A 16,681-nucleotide genomic window follows, 5' to 3' on the forward strand; every position below is an offset into this window, starting at 1 on the left:
GGCGAGGACTTGTTTTAACATGTATCCAATTTTCAAGCATGTACATGTATGTACTTGTTTTTTTTTTTACTTATCAGGAATTTTACTTTAAAGACCCCATGTACATGTAATGTAGAATGCACCTCGTGTCTCATTTAATCATATTTTCAATTTTCATCTTGCCATTTTCAAGGGTACGGTAGGGTACATCGTATTTTGGTGCCTTTTTGTTTTTTTTATGCCAATGCCAATTTCCATATATTCACGAGCAAAAGTGTGATGTCATTTTAGGCAGAAACCTCAATGTTACAGCTATTTCAGCACCAAAAGTTGCCTGAATTTTGAAAACTTTGCTGCTGTAAATGTTTGTTTCTTTGGTGATTCGTTGTTGTGTAAGTACATGGCAGTAAGCCAATGAGCAAATGTTTCTCACAAATGTTTCCAATAAGCACACTTTCGGATTCGCAATTCGAACAGGAAAACCCCTAAACTGAACAGTGTCTTCCTAAAACCACATCACAGCAACAGCGCCCTCAGTGGTCAGGAAAAGAATGGAGTACTTTATAATGTTTAGATAAAGAAGTGCACTTTTTAATAACATTGCAAATACTTTTCATACATTCAAGAAGAGTAGAAATTTGCACAAAATATGTTCCTACAATGCAAGTAAAATTCATGTCATGATTTCAAAGAAAACAGTGCAGATACAGCTGCAAAAAAAATCAAAAAAAATCTGGGCCTTTGCCTTGGCTCCACAAATACATGTACACTGTACACACACTCGTCTCTGCTTCAAATCAATTTTATGAGCCAATTTGGACCCAGCACATGCTCATAAAGCCCTTAGTGTCTCAAAGGGGCCCCATAAATACACACTTACTTGCCAGTCTTCACTGACAGTGCCCATAAATTCACCCTGTCTGGTGTATGGTGTGTATGAGTATAGGACCTGTGGTATGGTATGAGGGTCACCCAGTCAACTTTATGGTGTGGTTGACAAAAACGTTGGAGGGCTGGCTATGCACAATATTCAATGGTGCTAGAAGACTGCTACTGGACTTTAATATGAACTGCAGAGACTGGGCTGTTTTCTGCATGTCGGTCGTTGTCTGTTGCGCACTCATTTCTAATTAAACTTTGCGCGTCTGATCTGTTGTCTCCAGCCAGCTCTGTCATTGGTCTCCTTGTTCAGGTCTATGCTGCCTAGGGCATAGCTGCCAACATTTCAAAATCCCAATTAGTAATCAACCCGCGCGGTCATTTTCAACTGCTCGTTTTATCAAAAGCTTCACTAACATCGAGTACAGGTACATGGTTTACATGTACACATACATGTGCATACCCTTCTTCTTGTGAATAATAACGTAATGTAGGCCAAAAGATAATTTAAAAAAAAATAATTTTTTTTTTTTTTTTTTTTTTTTTTATTAATTTTTTTTAATGTCTGTATTTGTTTGTTGGAGTCAAATAAATAATAACAATAATAAAATATGCGCATATTTTTTTGGAGATGCATGCTATCGATGTGGAGTTTCGAGTTCGTATCAATGTTTTTACACACAATGATTTAGGGCCACCGTCATGACCGTATGCAATAGAAATATCCCGCCAACATACCTTGCAAACGCATGCTGATTTATCTTTTCTGGACGTTGTGACAACTCAAACTGTAATACCAATTATTCCAACCATACTCTTATTAAATTCCATGATTAAATTGTCGCACTGATGGGTCTCAACCCGGCAAAAAGCGACCAAATGTGCTCACGATCGTCACTGAAAGTACTCACATACAGTACACACACCCACACATCCACGAGATGCACACAGATGACACACCATTGAAAAATAGTTTTGTCTGGTCCTCAAGTACTCCACTGCGCACACTGCATTGATGTCTATCAGGTGCTTGACTGCATTCTTATTAGACTTGTCACCAGTCCATCCATTATCGCGACATTTCGCCAGAAGTTTTCGGTCAAAAACGATACTTTACAAGTATTTTTTTTTTATTAGGTAGAAAATGGGAAATTCGTAATGTTTTAGTGGCAAATCGTATTTTCGTAATTTAACAAACAATTCGTAATAATTACGAAAAATTAGTAACAGTTGGCAGCTATGCTAGGGGTTTGAGGTCGTTGTTAATTGTGTCTAACCATGTTCGTTTCTTTCCCCCCTGCCGGTCTTTTCACTTTTCTTTGTATTTTGTCATGTGCAATTTTTCCCATTGCGTCTTGTGGCAGACGCAGTAGATGACCGAGCCAGCTCAATCTTCTGTTTTTGATGTTTACACTCCACAGCTTTTGGTTGGTTTTGGTGTACAGGTCTTCATTTGATATCTTTTCATACATGCATTCTCATATATGCGAAATATTGCTGTCACACTTGTACATGTACATGTACGTCGGTAACATGTCACTTACATCTTTGTCTAGAACCACCAGTGTAAACTCGGTATCTTTGAAGTGGACCTTTGAGATGCGGGGCCTGTCGAAAAAATGGTGAAGAAAGGGATTTAATTTTTTTTTTTTTTAAGTTTATGGCAATCAAAAGGGATATGTACATGAACATGTATTGCACAATAGCTCTGGAGTACATGTGCATCATGCATACGGTATGTACAAGACTTGGGACAAAATAACATAAAGCCTCATGTGATCGACATCATTCAATCTACTGAAAGAAAGCAACTCTGCCAGCTTTCGTATCCTGCAATTGCGATAATCCTGTGCTTACGACACTTTCACATACTGCACTTATAATCACAAAATCCTTAGTTTAGAGAATGTGCGCTGAAATGGTAAGCCAAAACCAATCAATAATGCTACAATGTGCATAGAGCTGTTGGCACCAAACGTTATGCAGAGATTCTGCGCTTCTGATAAGAAGACCCATAATGTTCACAGCTGCATGTATAGGGGACTGAAAAAGAACAGCGGTGACATCTGCAAGACTTTTTTTTTTACAATCATGAGTTATTGTACCAGTATTTGAATTTTGGGCGCCTTTATGCTTGCAAATTACATGTACATGGGAAAAGCATTAAATTAGAAACTTTGCGGGTAACACCATGTGGAAAGATATATCTCTTCTTGGAGGAAGTGTGGTTCTGAATAGAACCGGTTGGTTGGGTGTAGAACTCAACGTTTTGGACAGTCTGCTCTGTCCGTACTCGGGAGGTTGAAAAGGTTTACCTTGTCTGACAAAAGCTGAACCAAAAATATTACTTCTGGTATTTTTAAGTTATATGTAGTCCATTATCAAATGGCACCTTTAACTCAGAATATTCCTGTCGGTAATTCTTCAAAGTTAACTCAGGTGAGGAAAAACAGTCTCTTACAATCTGTGCTTGTACAATTTACGCAAATTAATGCACCAAAGTAAGGTGTTTCATCACATGTTGACTGTCACTGAAAATCTAAAAAAAAAAAATATAAAAAATTGGACGAAGGCCACTCTGAAATTATTTCCCAAACTGTTTGTTTGATTGTTTTACAACTTTGTCCAGTTTTCAGAAAAAAGCTATAAAAAAAATCATCTTTTTGCATGTACCGCTTATAAGCCCGGAAGTCTAACATTTATTTCAACGAAAACCTGATGAACACCTTCACATAAGGCATCAGATAAACAAATCTACATCAGGAACGTATACATGTACATGTACAAATGTATACTTTATCCACGTGGGAGACATCCTCATTTTTTCACTCAGGAGAGGTGCTTGCACTATTTAGTGTTTTCATCTATTGTTGCGTACGGAGAAAATCCAGGCGGTTGCACAAGCCCACTCAAGCGAAGCTAGCTAGAGACACGTGGCGGTTGATCGCAGAAGAAATGGAGTATAATCTCCAGTATGGCACAGGACAAGCCTGTTTATGGGCCATTGTGCCTGCACCATGGTAGCGCTATTCAAAAAGAGTTGATGGCTTTCTTTGATATTACCTCTTTCGAAGCAGTGGCCGATTGCCATGTCAAGGCTTATTATAACAATTTTGGTTATTTCTCGAGACACAGAATGCAATAAAGCGAAAAATGATGTTTAGAAGCGGCTGTTACACTGTTTTTTTAATTGACCTAAGTTTCATAACCGCTCAAATCTTCACCTTTTCTAAATGGATATGTTGCGTTTTGGAAATATTTGTTGGTTAGAAAGGGCTAGCGTAGTGTCCTCTTGGTACCTGACTGACTTACCGGTACTGACTTAAGGTCAGACTTGACGACACAGTGGTTGTAGACTTCTGAAGAGAGCTGTGCATTGCTATGTTTTATAGGATTAACCCTGTTATATCAACGGGTGCACCACAAGTGACATACCGTCTGTGGATTTTGTGCACACGATACATGTGGTATGGACCTAACTATATGAATGTGGACTGAATTTTGCCAGTTGTGTACACCAGATGCATGAAAAGACTTCCAGTGAATAGCCATTTTGAATCAGTTCAATAGAATATCTTGTGCTCCGGGACCTACTTACATTGTATTAAGCTTCCCTATCTAAGTCTTGCTTTTCATTTCAGTTATTTTATTACGTACCGGTACATTTCATTTCATTTTGTTAAATACAATCTGCCTTCAAGACATGGATAAGCAAGGCCGGTGTCAAACTTATGTGAACTAAATCTGTAACTGTAAACTGTTTAGACAAATAAATGTGAAAGTGTATCAAGTCTGACTTTACAGTATTGTAAAATTATGAGCTTTTTAGACAATATTTTCACATTAAGTTTTGATCGATCTATGAACTGAAAATTTCATACAGGGATGTACATGTAATTAACCTCTAAGAGAGTTTTGTAATCCTTTCTTTTTGTCAACCCCCCCCCCCCCCCCACTAAATTCTGAAGCACCTGGAAAAACCTTGAAATACCCTGGTAGAGCTTTACTAGGGCAGCGGAGTAGTAGTGCATTTGAACCCCAGGCAAAACTAGAGTTCTTTCAATAGACAACAAATAGACCCACCATTCCTTTCACAAAACCTTTCCCAATGTGGGGCAATATGATATAAAAGAGTAACCGCCAAACCACTAATTGGACATTTAGGGTTGTTGTTACATGTACTTTAGGTCAACTTTACCCCACGCAGTGGTTTGATAGGGTTTAAGGCATCAGTGGTCAGTTTCCATTCACAATATTTCTTTCTGAAATAAAGCCAACAAAAGTAACCATCCAACCACTAATTTGGTACTTACGGTACGATTAGCTTATTTACGTGGGTCAACCTCAATTTCTACCCCACTTGGTGGTTTAAGGCATCACTGGGTTTGTTTAGCTGTTGGCATATTTGAAGTTGCCCAACTCTTTGCTCTCAGCTAACTTTAATTGATAGAGAAAAGGGTCTCGGTTTAACCCTAAAGGGGGGGGGGGGGGGGGGGGGGGACAGAATCCGCCCCCCCTCAACATTTTCCGTGATAGCCTCTAAAAAATTTTTTTTCGCGACCCAAGCTGTTGACTTTTTAGCCTCGAGCTTTGCGCATCTTTTGATACCAAAAACATAAAAATCGGACCACGGTTTGCCGCGTAGCGAAAAATTGTCCGGCGCTATGCGCCGTGTAAACTGAATTTTCGCATATACGTCGTGTACACAGAGCAGAATTGCCATTCGTACATATGCATAATTAATTAGCCATAATTCCAAAACCCTTTGACCTATAGTAATGAAATTTCTTGGGTATGTTTAGGAAGAGTTGCTCTATGCATGTGCCGAGTTTCAAAATTTTTCGTCACTCGATGGCCCAGATCTTAGAGGGGGAATCCCCCCCCCCCCCCCCCCCCCCCGGCTGAGAGATGGTCAAATAACCCGGCCCCTTTAGGGTTAACTACTGTTAGTCCATCTTCATAAAGGTCACAGTATATAGTTTGTGCAAAACAGCTTTTATAACTGAACTGGACTTTTGATGACATTTACATGTTGGAAGTTGGTTTTAGTTTAAAATAACAGATTCTGAACTTCTCGGCCCTTGTAGAAGTATATCTGTACTTGTATCCAAATGTAAACAACAATTTCTGATGGCAGGGCCAACATCAGACAAGTCGAGGATTAGCTTGCTGAGTGTATCACATTGACTGTGGTCTTCAGAAGAAAATTAAGTATGGAAATGGTCACAGTATACATGTACATACATGTACCGGTACATTACGACTGCCCAAAATGTATCGCCCTTGTCTTGTCCTTTTGAATGAGATATGCTGTGGCAAAGAAAACAGTGCAGGGCTGAAAACTGATAAAAGATGACAGAGATACACATGTACCCCGTAGAGTTCTTCAGTAATACACAACCCAACCAATAAAGTTGAAAAGCCTGTTGATATACTCAAATAATGCTACAAAAATCCCACAATGGGTTTAAGTGGCACACCACATTGAAAACCCTTACCAAAAGTAACGAGCAACTTTAGTTTTGTTCTTGTAGACCACCACACCCGTCGGGGTCAGGCCGAGGTAGAACTCGATGTCATTATCCCCTAGGACGGGATGGAGGTCCACACCGTACATGTCCAGCCAACGTGCTCGCTCCAAGAAGCTTAGCTCAGCCTTAGAGGGCGCCATTCCCCTGAAAAGGAAAAATAAGAAACAAGGTGTTCAAGCACAATGATCTTTGGGGAGGGGTATGTACAGGTACATCGTACATAAATGTACAGCAGTAGTAGGGGTGTGCATTTACAGGCAATACGGGCACCGGCTACCTGATTCAGTCCTTCTGATCTGAAAGATCACAGGCGTGTGGATAAAGGTACACCTGGATGTTTTGGGTTTTGCCCATCATATCTCCCTGTCGCAAAATCCAAGTGTTCAAGATATTGATTGTAGTACCTGCTGCTTCATGTATGATTTGGACCAGCCACCTGATTCAGGCAAGCTCAGTAATAAGATGTCTGACTACAGGCCCATTCCCTGATCCGAGGCTGAGGGGGGGGGGGTGTTCAAATCCCATAATGGAACTTTTTATATGCGAGCGGAAGCGCGACACCCAATACAGCGTTGGGACTGGGCCCAAATTTTTTGGGGGGGGGGGGGATTCTACATGTGCTCCGTGGTGGAATCTGAGAGACATTTTCTGACCACTTTCCCGTGCCTTTTTGAGCCAAATTTTATCAGTGCAACATTGTGACCACATGTTTTGGCATTCCCCCTCCCCCATTTTTTTTCCTCCAGCGTATGGGCCTGGACTTAGCAAGCATGAGCCAAGTAAGTTGATTCCCCCCCCCCCCCCCCCCCCCCCCCCGAGTTCTCGTACAACACTGAGTATGCAGGAAATAAAGGTACATCATTGAAGAAAAAAACCCTGTATTTTAATTCAAATCTCCCAAACGCAAAATTCGTCCTTGTGAGCAGTAGCTCTGTTTATAGTATAAAATTACTCACTGCAATTCTATCCAATCTCAAATCAAGTGACAAGCCATTCAAGGGAACAATGGCAAAGGCATTTTAATCCCCTGGATCTTGTGACTAGAGTGTGTTTGACAATTTTACCTCCATGGTTTGACCACTTGTGATTGACTCAATTACAGAGCTCTCTGGCTAAGTGTAACATCATTATAAAGCAGGAGTTGGCAAGGTGCTGGAACTTATTGAGGGCTACTAAACCACATTGAATTGATGATGTAAATGTACAAAATAATGTACCGTTAACCTTCCACTTACAAGAAACACCTGTGAATTATCTGCTAGTGCAATCAGATGCTCCTTGCCTACCACCCCTCTGAGGTGGGAACAGCCAAGGTAATTGCATTAAGCTCACAGTAGGTGACTGGTGCCAAGGGAGCAGCTATTATTGTTAGGGGGATCAGCCTCAGCAATTTGCTTTCCCCTGGGGCGAGAACAGCCACAACACCGTAATTGAATTACTGCTAACTGCAGCAGGTGTGAACTGGCAAAAGGGCTTAAACTGTCTGTCCTCAGAGTCTGAGTTGCATTACACCAATAAAAATCCAATTAAACCACTGATAAATGGCAACACGTGAATTACTTTGGGTGATATTTTACAGTTCCGTTTACAGAGGACACTGAACCTCCATTTGATTTTCATTTTTCAGTGGGTGACAGCCAAGTTTTCAGTAATCCTCAAACCATCTGTAATTACATTGTAAACTACATGTAGCTGAAAGATATTGTCCCACAAAAAAACTAACAGTCAAGTTGGGCATGTTTTCAGAAAAGTGGGGTCAGTATTCAAAATCGTGTCTTATGTTGCTGAGTAGAATAAGTGGTCTTTCAAAATGCTTTTTCGTTGGTTTCATTAGGATGTTCTGTTTAAAGATTCAGCAATCACAAAACAGAACTTGCAAAACCACTCGAGCCACTGTTTTTATTTATCAGGTTTACAGAATACCGGGTAAGTCACACATAACTCTTGAACCGAGGACATAAATGCTTTGTGTGTTTCTCTAATTGCACTTTCTCACTTTCAAGGAAAGTGGCCCAAGACGATTTTCAACCCTTGAGTTACATTGTACATGTAGATGAAGCATATCACTTGTTCCAATGCATCGATTTGAATGAAATAAATGTTGGGTAGGTAGTTTGCTATTCATAATCACTCTTCAACTGCATTTTTAAGCAGTGCATCAGAGTTGTAAAATCATAGATATAACATGGACAGGGGAAAAAAAGGGACCCCCAAATTTATAGAATGACCCCGGAGGTACACAATTTTAAAATTGTTTCAAAGTTGAACAAAGAAATTGACTAGAGCAGGGTTTGAACCTGCAACCTCCGGATTGCCGTTGTGATGCTCTACAAACTGAGCTATATCCAGCCCTATGTTGGCGGATCCCCAATTTGTCAATATCCTTGTTCAAGGGGTGCTGGTCAAAAGCCATGAACCTGTTTAGCCTATGCCATGTAGCCAGGGATCACACCCAAAAAGTTACGATGCAAATAGCAACACCAGTAATGCTGCAAATCTGGGAAATAGCAAACAGAAATCACTCGCAGTGGATATGGCTTTTTATTATAAATGTTCAATTTTGTGGGTAATTTATTTGAAAATGTTTAATTGCTCAGCCATGGGTTACTGTTCAAAGTTAGAGCTCTCCATCCTATAGAGGGAGCCCTCCTTTAAACTTACTTGAGTTTCTGGTGTTGTTGGGTGATCTGTTCCTCCAGTTCCTCTGTCTGGTTGGGAGTGAAACGGAACTCCGAGATGTAGCCCTTGGAATGCCGACTACCGTCATAGTCTCCCAGCTCAGCTAGAACCAAAAAACCAGACAAACAGTCAGAAACTAGTTTGTTTGTAAATACTGGTAGTGCCCCCAAGCATCAAGTAATGTCATGTCCCATGAGTTATAAGTCTGGCGCCCTCATATGCTTTCCCCCGAATGGGCTCCCTATATTCTTATCTTGTTCTGTGAGTTCATATTCCACTGCTGAAGTCAATAGAGGCACTCAGGGACATTCAAGCAGCAAGTTTGCACTTCTCGTTAATTTTATCGGTGGATTCAATGCAGCTTCTCTAATCTGGACAAGTCCAACTCAACCACCTCTCAGTGACTAGAGTGTGTTTTTTGGACTGTGTACAAAGGCCGTAATATTGCACTGCACAGTCAAACAGTTCTGCTCTGTTCTCTGTGTATTCTCTCATTCATTTTTACTGATATGATCAGGCCGCGGTATGAGTTTAGACACCCCTTGTGGCTTGGAGATAAGATTGATATTAAGGGGTGGGAGTTTGTGTTTATTTTGCCATTGAACTTGTTCTTTTGAGTTCAGTTTTTGGCTGCATCACTTTAAACTGAACAGATCTTCATGTATACAATGTACAAGTAGGCCTACGTGCAGTTGCATTCATACATCAATAGGCCTACTGGAAGTATGTTACACGTACGTGTATTTAAATATATACATGTAGGTATGTACGTTAGTCTTTCAGGCGAAGTCAAGGGGGATGGTTGACATCAGTGTTGTTTTCAAGTCCATTACAAGTCCTAGAGCTTTCATAAAGCCAGCCACAAGTACAACTGGATGAACAATGACAAAGGAACATTCATGTGAATAGCTAGTGACTTGACATATTAGATTGAATGACTTGTGATGGACTTGTGATGGACAACAGTGGCACCCCTCTTTTGAAAAGGTAGCTATTTTGCCCCTCCCCAACTTTCTACCAAGCTATTTAAACCAATCGAGGGTTTACTGTCAACTTCGTTTGGATTGGAATATACATATGAGTGTATGTTTGCACTTATTTTCAGAAATATAACCTTATGCATATCAGACCTCCTTTGGTTTATTTAAAGGGTTATCGCGGCGACTTTGTACACATTGCACAACGGCCGTACGACACAGCAAGTGCTAGAGCTTTCAAATAAACCGCAATCCCACCGGACGTATGGTACCCCGTACGTACATGTAACCCTAAATAATCAAACCGTGATGCCATTCATATAAGAACATTCTTGCATTCTCTACAAAAACATGTGCAGTTTTGTGTTCCACAGCACGATATATCCCCACGTACATGTATGTGCAGCGCTCTTAGTCCACATCATTTGCAGCCAAAGGGCGTGCTTGCTTAAGAGCATTTTATTTGTCAGCATTTCAACCACTTCAAAATCGTTTAATTTTTAAACAGGCTCCGAAACATTTCCTTGTTTGAATACGAGTTCTTCAACATCACCACATTTATATAATTTTCATAAAGACTTCATTCGAGTACTTAACGTTGTAAAGCTCCAAAAAATTATTAAAGCACCCCGAAGATATAAATGGATCTGTCCCTAAAATGTTTGCAACTTGCTTAATTTCTTCCAAGAAAATCGCTATCCACAAAAAAGGGTTTTTGATGTTACTACTCGTCGCTGAAAATAGCCATCTGATTAAATTTTGGTACTAAAAAGGGATCTGTTTTTTCTTAGAAAAGGGCGCCCCCTTTTAGACGAATGTTACTGTGAATTTAGTCTATAGTACCCGGATCAGACTTACATTGTGTGGCATAGGCACACAGTTCAGCCGCGGCATGGAAGGAGCATGGCAGCCTGCCTTGCAGCATGTCCATCCGTAGCTGCAGGAAGAACTGATATCGCGTGACCTCCTCCTTGAGCTTGCATGGGTTCTCCATGTAGAACTTGACGCCAAAGTACAGAACAAAGGGCAGCCCATCTGAAGGAAAGATTGTTTTTTAATTATTTATTACTTATTTATTATATATTTCTTATTTTAACGAGGTAGCCTATTCAAGGGAATCCACTGGTCTCCCATGGGGTCCAGTAACGAGAAGACAATGTGAAGAAATTCCAGTTTTAGTGGTGGGAGGAAAACCCCAGAACTATCTGAGGGACCCCTCGGAATCAGGCAGGGACTGAAAACCCAATTCACATATTGGCCCAGGCAGGAATCAAAACCGGGTCACAGTGGTGGAAGCTGAAGAGTTACCGCTATGCCTACCTGACTCCCATCACAAAATTTGCTGGATTGAAACTTGCAATGAAAAACAAGAAGGAAAACAAATTTATATTGTAAATAGGCTGAGAGTAATATTACAGTATACATGTACACTGTACCGGTAAGTATGAAGAAAACTCAAATAAAAGAGGATCCTCTTCAGTTTCTTAAGCTCTTGATTATAAATTATTATACTTTTAGGCCAAAAAAAAATTAAGTCGGTCTCTGGTCAGCGCGCACGTCGATTTTAATCATGCGCGTCGATCTTTTTTTTTTCCAAAATGTTCCGCGGTAACTCCAACAGCGCCCTCTATTTCCGCACCTTCTCAAAAAAATTTTACCAAAGAGCACCAAGGAATGGGAAATTGCACCAAGGCAAATGATCGAAAGCACCAAGGCAAATTATGGAGGACACCAATGTACATGAGGACACCAAAAAAGCAAAATAGTACCCCACCTTGTCTGTATAATCCAAGCTTGAAGAAAAACAAAAACAAAACAAAAAAAAAGAGCCGCGTCGCCGCGTCAATTCCGGAACTTTGGTCTGACCAGAGACTGAACATTTTTTTTTTTTGGCCTTATACCCGGTACTATAATTTTGCCAATATTTTGTGAAAAAAAAAAGGAATCAAAAATGAAAAGGCTTCAAAATTGTACATGTACTGGCTACATGTATGCCTCTAGAGGCCTATTTTACTGGACCAGACACCTTTTTCACATACAAGAATATCTTTTTAAGTAAATAAAGAATGTTAAGTGAGTTTACTTACTTTTTATTTGTTTACCAATTGTTTTCACTGGGTCTAACCAATGCTGAAAAAGAAATATGAAAATGATGTATGTTAATAAGTGCACAGTGTTCGGAAATTGTATTTTGAGTAAGGACAATAATTGTTTTCAAGAATACAAATTAAACAAACTTTAAAGAGGTTGTGGAATGCTCGAAGACATTTCTGTCATTTTTCGGGTATATGTATAGCCTAAGGTGTGATGAAATAAAATTTTTTATTGTGTCTGTCATGAAATGAGTATAAAAGGTACTTTTGAGAGCTGTTTTTCAGGTCCTGTTCGACCCGAACGTGCAAATCGTGTAAAAGTCGTCGTTGGGGGCAGCAAACAAAACATAGTAAATCGTGACGTAATAAACAGGACTTGTTTATACTACGCTGCATCGGGAGTCCTGTTTATTACGTCACGATTTACTATGTTTTGTTTGCTGCCCCCAACGACGACTTTTACACGAATTGCACGTTCGGGTCGAAACAGGACCTGAAAAACAGCTCTCAAAAGTACCTTTTGTACTCATTTCATGACAGACACAATAGTCGTTTTTATTTCATCACACCTTAGGCTACATGCCGGTAGTACCCGAAAAATGACAGAAATGTCTTCGAGCATTCCACAACCTATTTAAAGTGCATTCATAATACCTGAGACAGTTTACCAATTTATACATGTAAGCAGAAGAAGAAAAAGCAGAAAAAAACTTGAGGCAAACTTAAGGCCAAATCATTGTTTGCAAGAATGCGGAAATTGTTTGCTCTGCATTTGAACATATTTAATCCCTGCCATACTTAAACTGCCATATTTTACTGAATTACGCTCCCCGGGTTTTCCCCGTGAAAAATTCTGTGTGTCCCATGTTCTGAGAATTGCTACAAGTCATGAAGTTATGAAAACAAAAAACTGACAAACAAAACTCTCTTTTCTCTACAGAGAGAGGGCTTTCCAGATATATATGCATGTACACGTACCGGAATGTATGTACCCCAGAATTTGAAATAAATAATATGTGGTCATTTATGTAGAGACTCTTAAAAAAAATTATTTAAGATTTACAAAGAAAAATGTTTGCATAAAGTAGGCCTATCTAGTTCTTTCTTCTGCCAAGAACAACATTTATGTTTTGCAAACATGTACTTACGTAATCAAATTAATCAAATAGTAATCAATTGATATGTACCGGTACTCAGACTTATGTATGAAAACTGATGTACTGATACGTGTTAAAAAATATATGAAGCTACTTACAAATATACAATACAACTGAATTAATCAAATCTCAATAGATAGGGAAAACTCAGGGGAGAAACGTGACACAGGGTGTGAACAATGTGACCTTGCTAAGGTTAGGAGACAGTGTTTATAATTCAAGGATGACTCCAACACACACACATTGTGTATTGACTCAAAACAATTACTCTCTTAAATAAATAGGCCCCTACTTGTCTGATGTATACTGACACACACTTAATATAGAATCAATTAAATACATAACTGCACCTCTCTCTGCTCTGTGTGCATTTTTCTTAGAAAATTCTGAAAATTAAACACACAGTGCACTGAGTGCAGTATTCTTGCAAAACATTTCCCATAAACAACCACAAAGTAAAACACATTTTGAAATGAGTTTTCTGTTAAAATGGATTTTCTTTTCACCAATAAGTCTATCGGTACAAGTATGGGCTGGTTTTATCACAATTAGACTTTAATTAATGTTAGCCTATCTGTGCTCTTTAGCATATTCCATTTCAAGTTTTTCTCCTACAGAATTTTCGATTTGTATGTTTTATTTCATATTTTTTTTAGTTTCCCCCTTGTTTTGGATGTTGTCAATCTTTTGAAAGATGCCTTTGTTCTGGGTTGCTTTTTTCTCTCACAACGCATAAAAGATATGCCAGGCCTGCAAATAATTCAACATTTGAAATGTAAAATTTATAACTAAACATGGTGAAGTTTTTTTCCCCTAATATTTCATTTTAAAAGTGAATAACTTTTTGAAAACAAACTCTATTTTTTGGGGTGAAACTATCGGCAGCATGGGGACAACAACTTTAAGCAACTATGTCTTTGACCATTAGGTTCCAAATAATATTTTAAAAGCCCATAGATTTGTACATAATTCCGTAAAATTTACCGTTTGATCTTGGGAGTCCAGAAACCGCAGACCAAAATAGTCCTTCTCCAGGAGATTCAACTTGTCAAAGACTTGGTCCAAAAGTTCACCCCCTCTGGTATTTCTCTGCAATGAATTTCAATAAAAAAATTATTATAGAGTGAAATCACAGTAAGAATTTGAATGATACTTTTTGTGGTAGCAAAGGACCTTATCAACTACATGACCTTACCGTTGTACCGATGCATGTACACACACTGGTACATTCCGGATCATTTACAAAGCTTATGATAGCATGCTCTCCCCAAAAGTACATTACACAAATAAATGATTTAACAGTTACCATACCAGTATGCTTTTCATTTAAGTAAACACAGTCACATGATTTAATGGACGCCAGGCAAAATTTCACAGCTCTAATACTGTGGGTCTCAGCACAGCTTTCCCCTAAAATGAACAATGCATTATACTCAAAGAAAAGATTACAACATGTACTCTGTAACTACAATGCTCACTAGGATTACCTCAAATGCACCACAAAACAGATTTGCAGTGCAACACATTTTTTTTCAGATTTATAACAATAATACACCTTGCTTGTATTTGCTCCACTTTTCAACTATTACAATGAATTTTGCGGTTTTGCCTTAGGTATACATGTACCTGTGCAAACCATTCATCTTGACCTTTTAATCAAAAGAAACCCCCAAAAATAAATCACCCTACAGATTGTGGTTGTAACTGAACAATGAAAACATGTACAAAACCTACCGGTATAGGAGAAAGTGGGGAAAGGGAAATGAAAAAAATAAATAATAACATGAATAATAACTAAAACAAAAGCTGTTCCTTAAATCCTCCAGTGCTAAAAGCTGTCTAATGTGTACCTAAAAAAAAAAACACTTCACACTTGTATAATGGAAATGTGTCAGCAGGACATTTGCACCCCGAAAATTGGGAAAATTTGCTACAGTTTGCGGGGTGACCAAGTTCAATTGGGTAGGATATCGTGTGTCAGTAAACATGGTAAAGTCAGGTGCAGCCAACACTGTAAACCAGCAGCCTGCGGGTTTACAGTGTTGGCTGCTTGGAACGTAGACTTGGCCAAAAAAGGCTGAGAAATTCCTGACTATATATATACAAACAATTTCAGTTGAACACAACATCGCCAATTTCCCCCAGATGTACAGTACACATGTACTTCACACTAGAGTATTTGAGATACCAGGCAGTCGAGCTGCAGCTAATGAAATGATGATTCATCCACACAAAGTAAACAAAGCTTTTTCATGGGGGGGGGGGGGGAGTTGATAAAATTCAACAAAGCTATTTTCTTTTGGGGGGGGGGGGGGCAGGGAGTTAATTAAAGTTTGAAAAAAATAAATAATAGCCTTATATCTCATAACACTTTTTCGATAGCTTGAGGGGGATACCAGAATATATTATTATAGCGAGTGCAATATTCTTGTATCCCTAGAAAAAGAAAAAAGCCATCCAATAATACTTTTATTACTGGTATAAGGCTGACTTGAACCGCAAGAAATACATTTCAGGACACTGTCTTTAGTTCTCAAATTTCGTCAAAATATTCTCTGCTTACCGAAGCACATTTCGTGCCGCTCGAAGCTGCCAAATGTTGTGGTTGTTGACAACAGTGCGCGCATACCATGCTGTGTGCTGCGCACTGCGCCTGCGCGTTACGCTCCGTACCACGTGTTACACTCGTGTTGAAACGTGTTGTTACACGTGTTGAAACTGTGAATTTCTACGCTCTAAATTGTGCGAGCATCGTCGAAAATGCCCAGATGACTGCAATATCAAAACTAATATTGCAGTCTGTAATAGACTGCAATGCCAAAACTAAAATTGCAGTCATCCGGGTACTTTTTAGGAAAAGATACAATACGCTGATTTATTTTTACCACTGGAAGCCTGATATAAATAATAGTTTATAATATTGTGTACTGTAAGTGTACAGAACATGTATGGTTTGCCCCCGAATTCTGCTGAAAGGCAATTCCTTTCTTTGTGTTGATTTTCACACTAAGTCACTTGCTTGCACTCATTATGATGTTGGTAAATGTATGTCAACCTCCAATTTTATTCAATACGTCTGCTTTAAAAACAGCCTTACATGTACATGTACATATGTAGCCACTGATTTCTGGTTCAAAAATGTTCCTTTTACGTTCGCTGCTTTCAGCAATTAGAACAGTGCAAATCAGTCCATTCCATTTCAATCTTTCACTCAATTTTATCACATGTACACATATCGTATATCACGCATTGATGTCGAACTAAAAAGGGCTTAAATAATGTGATCACACAAAGGACTCCATGATGACAAACTTCATTAAGAATTTGCTACTGGTTTGTTTCTTTTTAGTGCACCCAAGATACCCATATGTAGGGTTTTCTTCAAA

At 39.1% G+C, this 16,681-nt stretch overlaps 1 protein-coding gene across 1 annotated transcript in view; it reads right to left on the reverse strand.

The window, feature by feature from the left end:
• The window catches only part of LOC119745828 (band 4.1-like protein 4), a 50,190-nt gene that overhangs the window by 20,276 nt on the left and 13,233 nt on the right, over nt 1–16,681 (reverse strand). The window contains 6 exon segments of the mRNA XM_038222456.1: nt 2,403–2,466; nt 6,357–6,533; nt 9,051–9,171; nt 10,904–11,080; nt 12,133–12,175; nt 14,280–14,384. Of these exon segments, the coding sequence (XP_038078384.1) occupies nt 2,403–2,466; nt 6,357–6,533; nt 9,051–9,171; nt 10,904–11,080; nt 12,133–12,175; nt 14,280–14,384 (687 nt within the window).

This window comes from Patiria miniata, unplaced genomic scaffold (assembly GCF_015706575.1).
Source record: "Patiria miniata isolate m_02_andy unplaced genomic scaffold, ASM1570657v1 HiC_scaffold_7, whole genome shotgun sequence".
Taxonomy (NCBI): Eukaryota; Metazoa; Echinodermata; class Asteroidea; order Valvatida; family Asterinidae; genus Patiria; species Patiria miniata.